At 36.1% G+C, this 12716-nt stretch overlaps 3 protein-coding genes across 6 annotated transcripts; 1 reads left to right on the top strand and 2 right to left on the bottom strand.

Moving 5' to 3' along the window:
- The first annotated feature begins 3614 nt into the window (after positions 1–3614).
- LOC132703043 (dynactin subunit 2) lies at positions 3615–5334 on the top strand. Of its 2 annotated transcripts, none has more exons than XM_060672076.1 (7): positions 3615–3750; positions 3803–4043; positions 4105–4330; positions 4383–4615; positions 4672–4836; positions 4887–4988; positions 5043–5334. In XM_060672076.1, exons 1-7 carry the CDS (start codon positions 3715–3717, stop codon positions 5222–5224), a joined length of 1185 nt encoding a protein of 394 aa, XP_060528059.1. In that variant the 5' UTR covers positions 3615–3714; the 3' UTR covers positions 5225–5334. The 2 variants fall into 2 exon arrangements, with proteins under 2 accessions (XP_060528059.1, XP_060528058.1); XM_060672075.1 differs by having other exon boundaries at positions 4096–4330.
- A 216-nt stretch (positions 5335–5550) lies between these two features.
- Positions 5551–7241, bottom strand: LOC132703042 (general transcription factor IIH subunit 2). The gene is made up of 6 exons (XM_060672073.1): positions 7105–7241; positions 6846–7047; positions 6491–6793; positions 6178–6431; positions 5878–6127; positions 5551–5823 (listed from the first exon to the last, which is right to left on the bottom strand). The coding sequence occupies exons 1-6, from the start codon at positions 7161–7163 to the stop codon at positions 5695–5697; spliced, it is 1197 nt and encodes a 398-aa protein (XP_060528056.1). The 5' UTR covers positions 7164–7241; the 3' UTR covers positions 5551–5694.
- Positions 7242–7504: 263 nt separating this feature from the next.
- Positions 7505–12570, bottom strand: LOC132703133 (uncharacterized). Of its 3 annotated transcripts, XM_060672220.1 has the most exons (11): positions 12455–12530; positions 11823–12393; positions 11457–11732; positions 10921–11401; positions 10775–10869; positions 10498–10711; positions 9969–10264; positions 8613–8678; positions 8383–8551; positions 7931–8220; positions 7505–7666 (listed from the first exon to the last, which is right to left on the bottom strand). In XM_060672220.1, the coding sequence occupies exons 2-11, from the start codon at positions 12378–12380 to the stop codon at positions 7532–7534; spliced, it is 2580 nt and encodes an 859-aa protein (XP_060528203.1). In that variant the 5' UTR covers positions 12381–12393; positions 12455–12530; the 3' UTR covers positions 7505–7531. The 3 variants fall into 3 exon arrangements, with proteins under 3 accessions (XP_060528203.1, XP_060528202.1, XP_060528201.1); XM_060672219.1 differs by having other exon boundaries at positions 10775–11401; positions 11823–12380; positions 12455–12570; XM_060672218.1 differs by having other exon boundaries at positions 10775–11401; positions 12455–12531.
- Positions 12571–12716: the final 146 nt, after the last annotated feature.

Here is a 12716-nt window from a genome sequence, read left to right as displayed (position 1 = left end):
CCTTTCGAGGTAAATATTTTCAGAGACAAAATCCTGCTGGACGATGAGGTGATGGGTTTGCTTCAACGACATCTTATCGCCTTTGATTTTAATCTTTCTGCCGTCGAATGTCGTGACTCGTTTCTTTGGGTAGGGGACATCGAAAGCTTTCAAAAGATCTAACATTCTCTCGTCCGCTATGGTGTTGCGTTTAGTCTTCAAAAGACCTCTTCGACTGATACAATTGTCACCTTGGTGTTTGCCGAACATCTTCGCTGATTCCTTCCTAATATCTTCGTCAGTTTTGCGACGTCTAGAGTCAGATTCCGAATGATCCAAGTCGACGACGTCACCGTTGCATTTCAAAATTCTGATCGTGCCGTCGACATTCTTGATTAATACGAATCCTTGGTTGGTGAATAGTCGAAATTCTTCGCAATCGACGTTCGAGTCGAGCGGTTTTTTTGACGTGTATTCTTGTTTGACAATAGTTACGTGCCCATCGACCGCTGGCGCCTGAATAAATAGCCCATTCGGCAAGCAAATCCGGAAACTTAATGCCGTAGTTTCCTCCGTTACGTCCGATCCGCCTAAACGTCGACTAAATTTTTTGTACGGTTCCGTCTGCGGCGGCGCCGCCCCCAGAATATTCAAAAGCGGGATTTTCACTACCGATAATTTTCTTTCTAAGAATTTCGAGTCTTTTGTAACTTTATAGACCGTTCCGCCTTCATCCATCGTCGACTCTAATTCTCGTAAAAATTCCCCTTCGCTTTCGCACACCGAGATTTCTTCGACAGCGGATGAAGTTCCTATCATCCGATTGAAATACTCTTCGTCGACGGAATAAACGTAGTATTGCGTTAGATCGGGTTCGGTAGCGGTGCTACCATCTTCAGTTTCATTCGGCGTCGACCCACGTAATTCGCTCGAGTGCTCATTGAGATCACGATCGTCAGCACCAAACGCGAAAGATAACTTCGAACCGTCTTTCAGAACCACGTTTGTTACCATCTGTCCGACTAAGCTTTTTCTTGAATGTAACGTGAGCGTACATTCATCACATAACACTTTGATCGTACATTTTTCTTCTGTGTGGTCCAACCTCGAGTTGTCTACTGTGATTTTGACTCCGTCGTGGCTCATGAAAGTTGTCTTAGTACCAACGAGTCTAATCAAACGCGAACCCAAGTCATAGCCCAGGAGTTTGTTGAGTTTCAACGATCCGCATTGCAGCTTTAAATCTTTACCCGAATGATATTGCAGAAGGTCTTCATAAATGGGTGCCAAATCTGTGCGAGATGAGCCACGATCCTCATTCGAATCGTTTAGGTCGACGTCCAATAAATACGAATACTCTTCAAAGAGTTTCATCGTCTTCACCCTATCGACACCGGGACAAGTCTCTCTTACCGTTGACGACTTCTGGCCTTGCAATGACTTAAGGGCGTTGTCTTGCAACCATTTAGCATCGATGACTGTGGTGTATCTACAAAAGTCTCTGAGACATACCGGTGTGCGGACTGCTATGTCAAAAAATTCGATGTTCGTTCCAAAATCATCCAATCTATCAGTAAAAATAAACAGGAAATTGTCTGTCTCTGGGAAATATTTCCGGAGGACGTAATTAAATTCGGATGTAGCTTTGAATAATTCCTGAATCATGACTTCTTCGCCTATTTTCTCCGTCCACAGAAAATTTAAAATGGGAGTTTGATACGAGTTGGAACTGGGTTCCGTTCTTTCACTTCGATCGGACCCCATCGGGGTGTAAGTGTCTAAATATTCTGAGAACGTCAGGTTATGGTTGACGGGTATCGGCGGTTTATCTCGCTTCAATATATTAAATAGAAATAAATGGGTAAAATGATCGAGAACCTCTTTCTCTTGTATTTTAAACGGCGTGCAAGGCCCGACATCGTGCGTATGCGTCATATCGCAGCTAACGTACGGCTGCTTTATACATGCGCTAAATAAAGGAAACAGCTTAAGAATGGTCATTGTCGAATGGAACAATTGGTTCCCGGCTTGTCCGTAACACTTAACTGCGACCTTCAATAAATTACTTTCGTGGGTCAAAAAATTCGGTACCGATTTCGTGGTCTCAATTTCTTTACAGACCGACGGAACACGATGACCGGAACGGAATTTTAACTCTCTAATTAAGGCATCCAAGATTACGAACTCCGACGAGCATTCCAAAGGGATGTTTTCCATAAACTGATCGTAAACGACCAAACATCCAATAGGGATTGTATTATACTTTTTTCTTACTTTGTGCAATTTTAAATGTCTTATATAGTTAAGGTGGGTCAGTTTGATGTCAACGACACTGCGGGAGACAAATAAAAAGTCTTGTAGCACTTCTAAAAGATCACCACTCTGGGGTACGAATTTCATGAAGATGGTATTTTCAAGGTGCCGATGGGCAGGACAAACCAAGTGCCTTTGCCAGTTAAGTTCGAAATCGGCATTTGGCTCGTTGCAGACTTGCATCACTTTCACTATCGGAACGTCCAAATTCACTATCAATTCGTCAATAATTTCCACACGTTCAAATCCGGTTAAAATGAAGAAAGACACGTGGTCAAATATACTGTCCACGGCGAATAAGCTACCAGTTTCTGGTGGAAGGGCGGTTAGATCGATATCCGATTTGCCTAACGATTTATTCTCTCCTGGCTTCCACTTATTTTTTGAATTAGCCTCTTTCGGTTGCGTGATTTTCGTACATTCTTTCGATAGCATATTTAAAGTATCCTCGAGATCCCTACAACCGTTCGTGAAGTTATAGCGGTAACGTTAATTTTGAAAAGCGACTGGGCTACCTTTTTTTTTGGTATCGGTTTGTTTCCTCGACATGGCGATCAAACATCAACTTGATAATCTTCAATTTCAGCAACTGAGCTTCCAGAGCTACGGGCATCGGTTCTTCGCTTGAGAACCTTTTTGCGGATTCAGCTACCGTTAGCAACACCGGCTGCAAATGATTCGGGAATGCTACATCTGATGCGATATCTCTGAATCTGAGAATATCGTCAGAGGTAATGAATATTAACGAAGTGACGTCTTCAGAATGTCTCTTGAGATCTGCAAACTTGTTTACCAAATTTGTGTGTTCTGGATCGATCGCGATCGCAATGTGAAAGAATTTTGTTGGGCAGAAGCTGTTCAAGTCAGCTTCCTTGAGCTGAGCTACGTCAGTGAGCACAAATCGCTCCATAAGTATTTTTTTAAGATGATTACTTTTTTCCTTAATGTCAAATTTGGCACGTTTGGCACTACATAATTATTTTCCTTAAATAAATTATTTCGTTTGATCTTTGAAAACTTCACTGAGCAGCAATAAACAACCAAAAAAGAAATTCAAAAAAGGACTGGATGGGTTGAATCCGAAAATTTGCGAATATAGTTAATTAAATTTAATTTTAAGGAACTAATTTTGAATCGGAACATTTTTGGGCCAGCTTAATTTTTGAAGAAAACTTTATTTTACTTTTCCATTTAAATAACAAATTCCGAATTATCAACATTGTGTACTACAGTGACGTCAGAATTCTCCGTTTCTTGTTTGACACGTACACGTTTCTGGTCTGAGTTAATTTTTTTATCATTTAACGTTAACCACAGAATCACGTAACTGTTTATTTGTCGTTTGTCAATATTTTTTCTTTTAGCAAGAAAATTTGCGAAAGTAGTCTAGTTTTCAAGAAAACGAACCCAGTTAAAATCGAAATGGCCGATCCAAAATACGCAGATTTACCCGGAATCGTGAGTGCATCTTCTATCCTTTTATATAGATAAATGTCTGAGCATATTACAGGCCCATGACGAACCGGATGTCTACGAAACTAACGATTTACCAGAATCAGAACAAGTTACCGATTTTTACGAGCCCGAAAATGAACCAATTGAACGAATACACATTTCGTCCGAGGACGCTTATAATAAGTTTAAGGGTAAATTTTTAAGTTCCAAAAATGTGGATTTTTCGGAAAGAGTTAGTAAACGTATTCGGACTGGATATGATGCCAGATCGGGCGACTGGGAACTTGCAGCAGGAGGTAACTAGAGGGGTCACTGTAAATACTTATAAAGGCAAATTGCACACTGCAGGTGAAAAAGAAACTCCAATTCAAAAATATCAAAGATTGAAGTGTGAAATGAAAGAGTTGTTTGAGGAAGTCAATGCTTTAGAAAAAGGAAAAAAAGAAAACACTCATGCTCCTATTTCTTTGTCATCAGAGCAAGTGGAAGAATCTCTGAAATTATTGGCTGATCTTAAACTGGAAGAATCTTTGGGTGAAGATATTGTGTTGAAAATTTCTGATCCACAGGGAACACAAATTCAGTATACATCAGTCATTTTAAAATTATTTTAAAATTTAATAATATTTTTTCAGGAAACTTTTATCCCAACTTGAACAGTTTAAGCAGGGCATTAATGAGAAACCAGAGTCTCAAGCGCAGTGTGATGAGGATAGTATCACCTACCAGTTTACTTATAGACCAGAACGTGCTCGTTTGCAACAAACTGCCAGAATATCAGAACTTGAAGGTAGATTGCATAGACTTGAAACTGTTTTAGGGGCCTCTTCCAATGAGCTGTCAAGGTTAAGTGATGCAACAAATAAAGGTATGTGTCTATATTAACCGAAAATATGTTTATTGTCTGCTGAATGTTAATGTTAGGTAGTCTACTAGAAGCAGCACAATACTTAAGTGCAACAGCTAGTCTATTAGACTCTGCTCAGTTGGATCACATTGAAGGCAGACTGGCGGCTCTATCTCAAAAATTGGAAGCGATCGCTAATAAGAAAAGAGATGTACAACAAAATGATGAAAAAAATAAAATGGAAAGTAATACCTTATTTTCTCTCATAAAATTATTTATTGATGTTTCTAGGTTGAAGAATTATATGAATTGGTGAAAAATACTGAAGGTGTAAGATCACTGCTGCCTAAAACTATTGATCGTTTAAAATCTTTGGAAGCACTGCATAAAAAAGGTATATCATGTGTTTTGATTTTGTAGTTGGTTACATAAAACTTCTTGTTGATAGCTGCGGATTGTGCAAAAACAATAACCCAAATTGAAGTGACTCAATCAGAAATTGATGGAAATGTCCAGAATAGCAAAACTCTTTTACAAGGAGTACAAGAAAGTTTTGCAGTTAATTTAAATGAAATTAATCAAACCGTTACCAGTTTGGACTCCAGAATAAAAGCCCTGAAGAAAAAGTAAACACACAATATTCTGTTTTGATTTAAGAAATTAACATATTTTTTTTATTTATATATTAATAATATAGTAATATTTGTTAGCCTAATTTATTAAAAAAGTTTTTTTTTATCTGTATTAGTTTTGATTTTTTGAAATAGACTGTTGTCTTCAGTGTTCCTTTGACATTTGTTAATTGTTTTTCACATATAGCAATTAGATAACCAACCTGCACTCAACACCATTTTCTCCTGAACTATGACCTTCATATGAACATGTAACGAGATCTAGGCATACTCTGAAAAAATACTACAGAAATGCGTCATCTAAACTGACACCTGTCAAAATGACATCTGCGTATATTTTTAATAAATGTTACAGACCGTACGAAATTTATTTACTGGCACTTCTGCCCCCTATATTAAATTGATCTAGTAGCTATATAATTTCTAAATAAAATGTAATTTATTTATAGTATCAATAAAATCAAAGGCCTAATTGGAATGACTAATTTGAAATGTTGACAAGTCGGTGGCACATCCGGGGCAGGTGTGTAAAGTTTCGTGAACAAAGATGTCACACTCTATGCAAAAGAACTTGCTACAGTTTGGGCACCGATATACCTAAAAATAGTTCTTCCATACAAACATTTTCCTTGAAAAATAATCTTTGCTTACTTGCTTCTCGTTACTGTCAAACTCCTTCTGACAAGCAAAACATATTTCAACCTGTTTTGTAAATGGTATTTCTTCATAATTAGCGGCTGGAAACAAATGATGGTAAGATCTGGCCAAGTGAGGAGCAGAGACCAATGTCAATCCACATGCTCGACATTCCACTGGCAATTCGCAGTATTTACTGAGACATTGGGGACAATAATACCCTCCAGTGGTTAATTTGCTTGAGTCCTCATTGCAATCAATGTGACTTAAATGAAGGTGATGGTAAAATTTGAAAAATACAATGAAATCACGTACCACATGCACATAGTAAGTGGTTCTTCAGTGCCTTCATCATTCATTCTATGAGGAAAACCCATTTTAATCAAACTGGCCTCCAGATTTGCGGCGGCAGGAGGTGGATCAACTTGCTGATATAGAATGTCCTTATAGTGGCTATCATCTAATATCACATTGTAAGTTCCTTTGGTTTGGCTCGCCAAAAGTTGACAAATATGAACTTCAGCTGCCAGACCAATAATTGAACATCGAATACCCTCTTGCTTTAAACTCTAGAAGTAACACGGCAAGTGGATACCAAATATTTTCTTGCTAGCTATCAATCAGTTACCTCGATTGTAACTCTAATATCACCAGGATCGCAAGTGGTTAAACTGCCGAGTATTACTAATATTTCTCTACTTGCATGTGAAGGCAATAATTTTAAAGATGATAGTGCTAATTCTAAACCATTCTGTAAAGATGGCTCACCAATCAATGATGTGTTACTCATGCTTTGTAAATATTTTATATGTTTTCTAAAATTACCAGCCAAATCGCTGACTTTTTCAGCCCTTTTGTTGTGCATTAGTATAATGCCAACCTGACTTATGGGATTCTGATCAAAAAATTCTTCTATAAAACCTTCTAAAATCTAAAATTATAACTTTACAACATTTTTTAAACAATTGTGACCAGAGAGTTACTTTCAAAGTACACAACATGCGCGTTGGTTTAAGGTCCTGACTAGACATAGATTCTGAACAATCTAAAAGCAAAAATAGATGTCTCATCATACCCAACTTGGTGCCTCCGTGTTTTTGAGCCTGCCGTTTCCTCTTAGCTCTCAGAATAATATCGGCAACCGATGCTTCCAAGAAGCCCTCATCATCCTCTTTGATTGCCTCCCTTGAAGACAGATCATGAAAAATTGAATACCTAGTTTTATTTTATAATCATTATTACCAAGTCTTCTCATAACCAGTCTCCCAACGATATTCCTTGGGGTCTTCCTCTTCATTCATGTTGAGGAAATTATCTTTTCCAAATTTTTATTAAATTGGTCAAACCGATATTATAACCTCACACAACAAAAAAGTTCTTGCTTTTCAGTCATGAAACTTGGATAAGATTCAGATCAATCGCCCATGGCCGGCATCATAGATGTCGCTTTTTATATAAATTTTTAACCATTTTTTTACAAACCTTCGCAATAAACAATTGAAAGTACAATTCGTAACGATGATCTCGTAGATTTAGAAAAAAAATCCATTTTCAAATAAAATAAAACAAAAAGATTATATTGCAATAATTAGACATAACAAATATAATAATAAATAATTTAAATAACGAAAAATATCTACAATTTTTAATTTAACTAGGACGAGTTTGACTAGAATAATGTCATACAATTTTGCAAAGCTGGCGGATAGTCGGCGGGTTGCCCAGAGGCTTGAATTTGCTGCGACGATTGTACAGCCGCCATCGCCGCCATAGAAACTGGCGTAGTGGAAGGATGATATGGAACCTAAAAAAAGCACATATAACCTGAAAACATCACTCCCAATAAATGGGAAAAAAATTAAAAAAATAAACAAAACGAGGCGACTAGATGCGCATGCACCTAAATAAGATAACCTTGTCATAAAATCGGTTTCGCTTTGAATTTAATAAAAAAACAAACCAAAACTAAGATGATTGAATATAATACTCTAGTTATCACCTTATTAAAAAAAGAGCTAAGGGTGGCAGCGATCAGCTGCCAACTGTCAAAATTAAATGGCATACTTACAGAACCATTGTGATGAAATCTAGGATCCAGCATCATCGCGGCAGCCACTGCCGCGGCTGTAGAGGTAGCGGTAGAGTGGTTAGATCGTGCCAACATGTGATGGTTCAAAGATGGCGACCCGTTATGATGCGAAGCGGCGCTTGCGGCAGCCCTTTGCGTGTGACCGGCGGCTGCAGCTGCAGCCGATGACGCAAGTATTTGATTATGAATATTGTGAGCGTGAGTGTGCGCGGCGTGATGAAAATCCGATGATGGATCGCCGAAGTGGTGAGGGTAAGTTGAATTAATTGCTGAAAAAAGTTTTGCTCCTTAGCGTAAAAATGGTGATCTATGGACACAAAATAACATTTAATGATTTACGAGAAGTTAAAATTAAACAAATGCAAATAAAAAAACTTTTATATTTATATTTTTATAACATTTTTTGATTTTTTGAAGTTTTAGAAACTCACCCGCCGCTGGCGAATGATTCTGGTGATGCATAATCAAATCTTGAATCTCTGATCCCATAGGCTGCGAGACTCCGGAACTTGTAGTGCTGTTCGACTGAGTAAAATTAACGTTGCCGCTGTTGGTGGTAGTTGCGGAAGATACTCCGGACGAAGTGCCCTCTTGCGTTGTCTAAAAGGGATATATGTTGTTGTGCAAATCCCAAAAAATGTAAATACGCAACAATTTCTACCTGACTTTTCGGTCTCGATGAGCCACTGGAAGATCCGTTTCTCAATGGTCGTGCTTTATAGGGAACCTATTCAACAGTACGCCGGTTAACTGTGTGTGTAACGTTTAACCTGATGACATTATCTTCAAAGAATGAACTTTTGCATTCAGATTGCAATGTTTCAGGTTAACTTATTTTTCATTGAGGAAATACTCACACCCTCTGGCTTGTTCATGCGAAGAAAATTGGGAGATAAAATTACCACCTATATTTTCCCATTGTGTTGTGCGTTTGAATTGGACCAACGAGTTTGTTTTCATAAACTTATAGATTTAACCTCTATGAAAAATGTATATAAAGTGGAATTCACGAAAGATTACTCTTAAAAGTCTAAATATAATATCGGATAAGAAAAATCTAAGTGGAAAATATGTTCATGAAGCAACTGTGGCACCTATAAACAGAAAGCCCCTTTCCTGATCGCAAGTCTAGTAATTGCAGATGAAAGTTTTGAAAAATTTGTTTAAAAACAGTCGGTATTGCAAAATATGACCAAGAAAATAAAAAACTATTATAAAACAAGTCAACAAAGAATTTATTTAAAAAAAAAACTCTTTTTAAATATGTAAGCCGAAAAATTATGTTAACAAAAGTTAAAATCACTAAATTTTCTTTATGAGAAAAATGCAATTAACTTAAGAATAGTTTTCATGATAAATAAATTTTGGGTCAGTGAAAGACACAACTTAGCACTAACACCAATTATTAACTAATGAAGTAAATTAATGTAGAGCTTAATAGTACATCCACTTGAAATGAAAAATTTTACTAACAAAATACAAAATAATATATTTTCTAAAGAATACATTCAGCTGAACAACATAGATGAGTAATAAAAGTCAGTTTTATTCTGTTTTTATTACCTTTTTGGAATTTTTATGATCTTTCAGTCTAGTTTAGTTCTCTATTATTTTTATCCTCTGGAAATTATCAAAAATAAACATTAAAAACATTTTGTTCTCTGAAAAATTATTTATCAATACCCAAATTACCTTAACTAAACACAGCCTTCAATTCCAGAAAAAGAATGTTTACTTTGATTTATAAACACAAGTATTTAATTTGTTTAATGAAAATTAGGTTTCTGGGTTTTACTTATTTGTTAATATTATTTATTATTATTAATTTTATTAACATTTTTGACATTTTGATGTAGCAATTAAGGGTTATAATATGTTACTGACAAAATTCGTCATTTTTGAACTTCGCAGAGAAAATATCTGCGTTTAAAATTGCGAAATTGACAAATATATGAAAGCCGGCAGTGGATTTGGGTCTCCTTTGAATAAAATGTCATCAGTGTACCCATGAATTCACCTTAGCGGACGCATTTTCTCCGTGATGACGGGTGAAATGCTCCTTCAATTTATCTCTTCTGGAGCTCGCGTAATCGCAGCTCGAACATTTAAACGGTTTTTCTTCCAAATGAATTCTTTCATGTCGCACCAAGTGCGATTTTTCCATGAAGCCACGACCACACACCGAACAAGCGTGCGGCCTGGCGCCTCCACCATTGCTACCGGATCCATTGTGTGTTTTAGAATGACATCCCAATTGACTTTTCTTCGATGTCGTGTATTTGCAGTGCGGATAGGAACAACGATACAAATCACCTTCAAATTGTTTGGATAACACAAAGAGTTAGGTTTCAACCACTTTCTTTTTGTTTCATCTTGACTTTATAAATTCTTTGAAAGAAAGAGAAGCAATCGAGAGCAGATATGCTTTTTTTGGGTATTAACTCTTAACAACTTTAGCAAAAAACTGGCATATCAAATCAAATTTTTTACCAATATTGTTTAGATTTTTTTTTCTTTTTTAATATTACATTGAGGGTTATCCTTACCCGTGTGAATTCTCTTATGGGCGATCATGTGACTGAGAAACTTTGTGTGGAAACCGCAGGAATCGCAGGAGAGCGATTTGTCCCCAGAATGTGTAAGAGAATGAGCCTCCAAATTCTGCTTGAATCTAAATGATTTAGAACACTGGTCGCACTTAAATGTTTTTTCGGGCGCATGAACTTTCATGTGGGACACGTAATTTTGTTTTTGCCGACACTTAAAAGTTCAAAAAAATAATGTTATTTCACTATCCCCTAGTGTCAAAAATCTAAATTTCACCTTAAAAGAGCAGAAGGTGCAATGGTAAATTGACTCATCGAGGTGTTGAGCTCTGTGAGAAATCAACTTAGATATCTGATCAGTATTAAAATCACCTGCAAGACAAAATTCTATCAACAAGAAAAAAAATTGTTTCTCATCCTTACAATAATCACACTTAAATGGTGGTCCAGTGAAATGACTTTTCATATGATTTAAATAATCCCCATGGTACTGACATACAAATGAACATATGCTACACTTATATGTTACATCTTTAGCATGACTTAGAGCTAGATGTTGCTCTAATAACAAACTGTCATTTATGGTGGCAAAACAAATAGGGCACTTTATACCAACTTTTTCATCAGAATCTTCTCCACCTTCACTTTCTTCTTTTTCATTTTCACTCAACCAAATCCTCTTTTTTTTGCAAGTAAGCATTTTTAAGGCGGCCATCCTTAAGCTTGGCCTAAGCCCCAACAGCATTAACTTTTTCAACATCATCTGCTGCCTGCTCTTAAATTTCGTTTTAACCACAATAGAATTGGTAACAGCTGGTGGTGTGTTGCTCTCAACTTTTTCAGTTACTGTTATTTTTTCTGATTTGGAATCTGGTTCCAAAGTTTTTGAATCATTAATTACAATCTATAAGTTGAATATTTTATAAAAAAAAAATAGCCATTCTGGAATCACTTCATACCTGTCCATATTTGGCCTGTAGAACTTCATATCTAGTTTTGAAGCTTGAAAGAGTCCAATTGTTTTGTGCTAGATAGTCTAGAAATCTAAACAGGCATAATTCACTTTTGCTGTATAGTATGCATGTGTCTAAATGTTTGTATACTTCTGCTGGTTCTAAATTGTTAGTGTAGAAACACCTTATCAGCTTATCAAAATATTTCTCTCTTTTTTCTAGGTCTACTAATACCCATTTTGACAGCACACTCAATGCTTTTTGGGTGGTTAGTATGAAATTCTAAAAATATATATTTTAATATATTCTTGCCATGTTAACACTTAATAAAAACTTTTAAAGTTAAATTTTTTTTTCTTTTTCCAACCTTACCTTATTTCTAAAAAAATCTTGCAGTTCCCTGGAGCTTAATCTACCAATTTCTTCACCATCACAAATGTTATCAACATGACTGGATATCCAGTTCTCTACAATGCTTCCCAAATGTTTCAACTTGAATCGTTGCGTAAGAAAATAGGTAAACAAACAATTATCTAAATTTAATTTGGTTCCTAAGAATTCTATACAATACTCAATTACTTTAGTAAGTATAAAGTGGTCTGCAAGTCTCAGAAGTTCTTCTACATTTGAATGCCTTATAGTAATTTCCCCAGTGTACATAAAATTTATCACTGAGTTAAATATTTCACTATCTAAACAGTTTATTGTTAACTGTTCCTTGACAATTTTATGATGCTTTAAAATTGAATCAAAATATGGTGAACTTGAGGCCAAAACATTGCGATGTGCTCTTAATATTTTGTTATTGACATATAAAGTTACATCACAAAATCTATTCATCCTTTTCTGTTCGTAAAGTTTATGAAATATCGACGAAGAGAGTTCTGCACAGTGGAAAGTTACTGTTCGGTTATCTTCCATAATAATCATCTGCAAATAAACCCTATAAGCATAAAGAATGCGACAAATTGGAGAATAAACATTTTACGAATAATAAATAGTACCTTGTCGTTTGGCAACCGGCAAGACACTTAATTTATCATATTTATTATTTAATTTCAGCATTCAACACTTAAAATTCCACAACTAAAATCAATAAAACTTGAAAACATGTTTTCGCGGTTATGTTCACCATGGTTAAATTTGAAGAAATTGAGCGACGAAAAATAGTCATTATAGTCAACCGGTCAAACGCATCAGGAGTTGATTGTCTTTAGATATTATTTGTCTTTATGTGATTCGACATTCTAAAGCCCGACACACAAG

This window comes from Cylas formicarius, unplaced genomic scaffold (genome assembly GCF_029955315.1).
Source record: "Cylas formicarius isolate icCylForm1 unplaced genomic scaffold, icCylForm1.1 PGA_scaffold_6__28_contigs__length_40554024, whole genome shotgun sequence".
Taxonomy (NCBI): Eukaryota; Metazoa; Arthropoda; class Insecta; order Coleoptera; family Brentidae; genus Cylas; species Cylas formicarius.
The sequence above is the reverse complement of the archived record's forward strand: the minus strand, read 5'-3'. Positions and strand labels throughout refer to the sequence as shown.

What these genes read in the sequence shown, in the direction of transcription:
- LOC132703043 (XM_060672075.1), top strand. Translation starts at nt 3,715, where the DNA reads ATGGCCGATCCAAAATACGCAGATTTACCCGGAATC. An exon ending in TGATGAAAAAAATAAAATGG is followed by an intron (nt 4,837 to 4,886) that starts AAAGTAATACCT and finishes GATGTTTCTAGG; the next exon opens with TTGAAGAATTATATGAATTG. An exon ending in GGAAGCACTGCATAAAAAAG is followed by an intron (nt 4,989 to 5,042) that starts GTATATCATGTG and finishes TCTTGTTGATAG; the next exon opens with CTGCGGATTGTGCAAAAACA.
- LOC132703042 (XM_060672073.1), bottom strand. Translation starts at nt 7,163, where the DNA reads ATGAATGAAGAGGAAGACCCCAAGGAATATCGTTGGGAGACTGGTTAT. An exon ending in ATATTAGAGTTACAATCGAG is followed by an intron (nt 6,432 to 6,490) that starts GTAACTGATTGA and finishes TGTTACTTCTAG; the next exon opens with AGTTTAAAGCAAGAGGGTAT. An exon ending in TTGACAGTAACGAGAAGCAA is followed by an intron (nt 5,824 to 5,877) that starts GTAAGCAAAGAT and finishes AACTATTTTTAG; the next exon opens with GTATATCGGTGCCCAAACTG.
- LOC132703133 (XM_060672219.1), bottom strand. Translation starts at nt 12,380, where the DNA reads ATGATTATTATGGAAGATAACCGAACAGTAACTTTCCACTGTGCAGAA. An exon ending in AAGATTTTTTTAGAAATAAG is followed by an intron (nt 11,733 to 11,822) that starts GTAAGGTTGGAA and finishes ATATATTTTTAG; the next exon opens with AATTTCATACTAACCACCCA. An exon ending in GCACCTTCTGCTCTTTTAAG is followed by an intron (nt 10,712 to 10,774) that starts GTGAAATTTAGA and finishes TGAACTTTTAAG; the next exon opens with TGTCGGCAAAAACAAAATTA.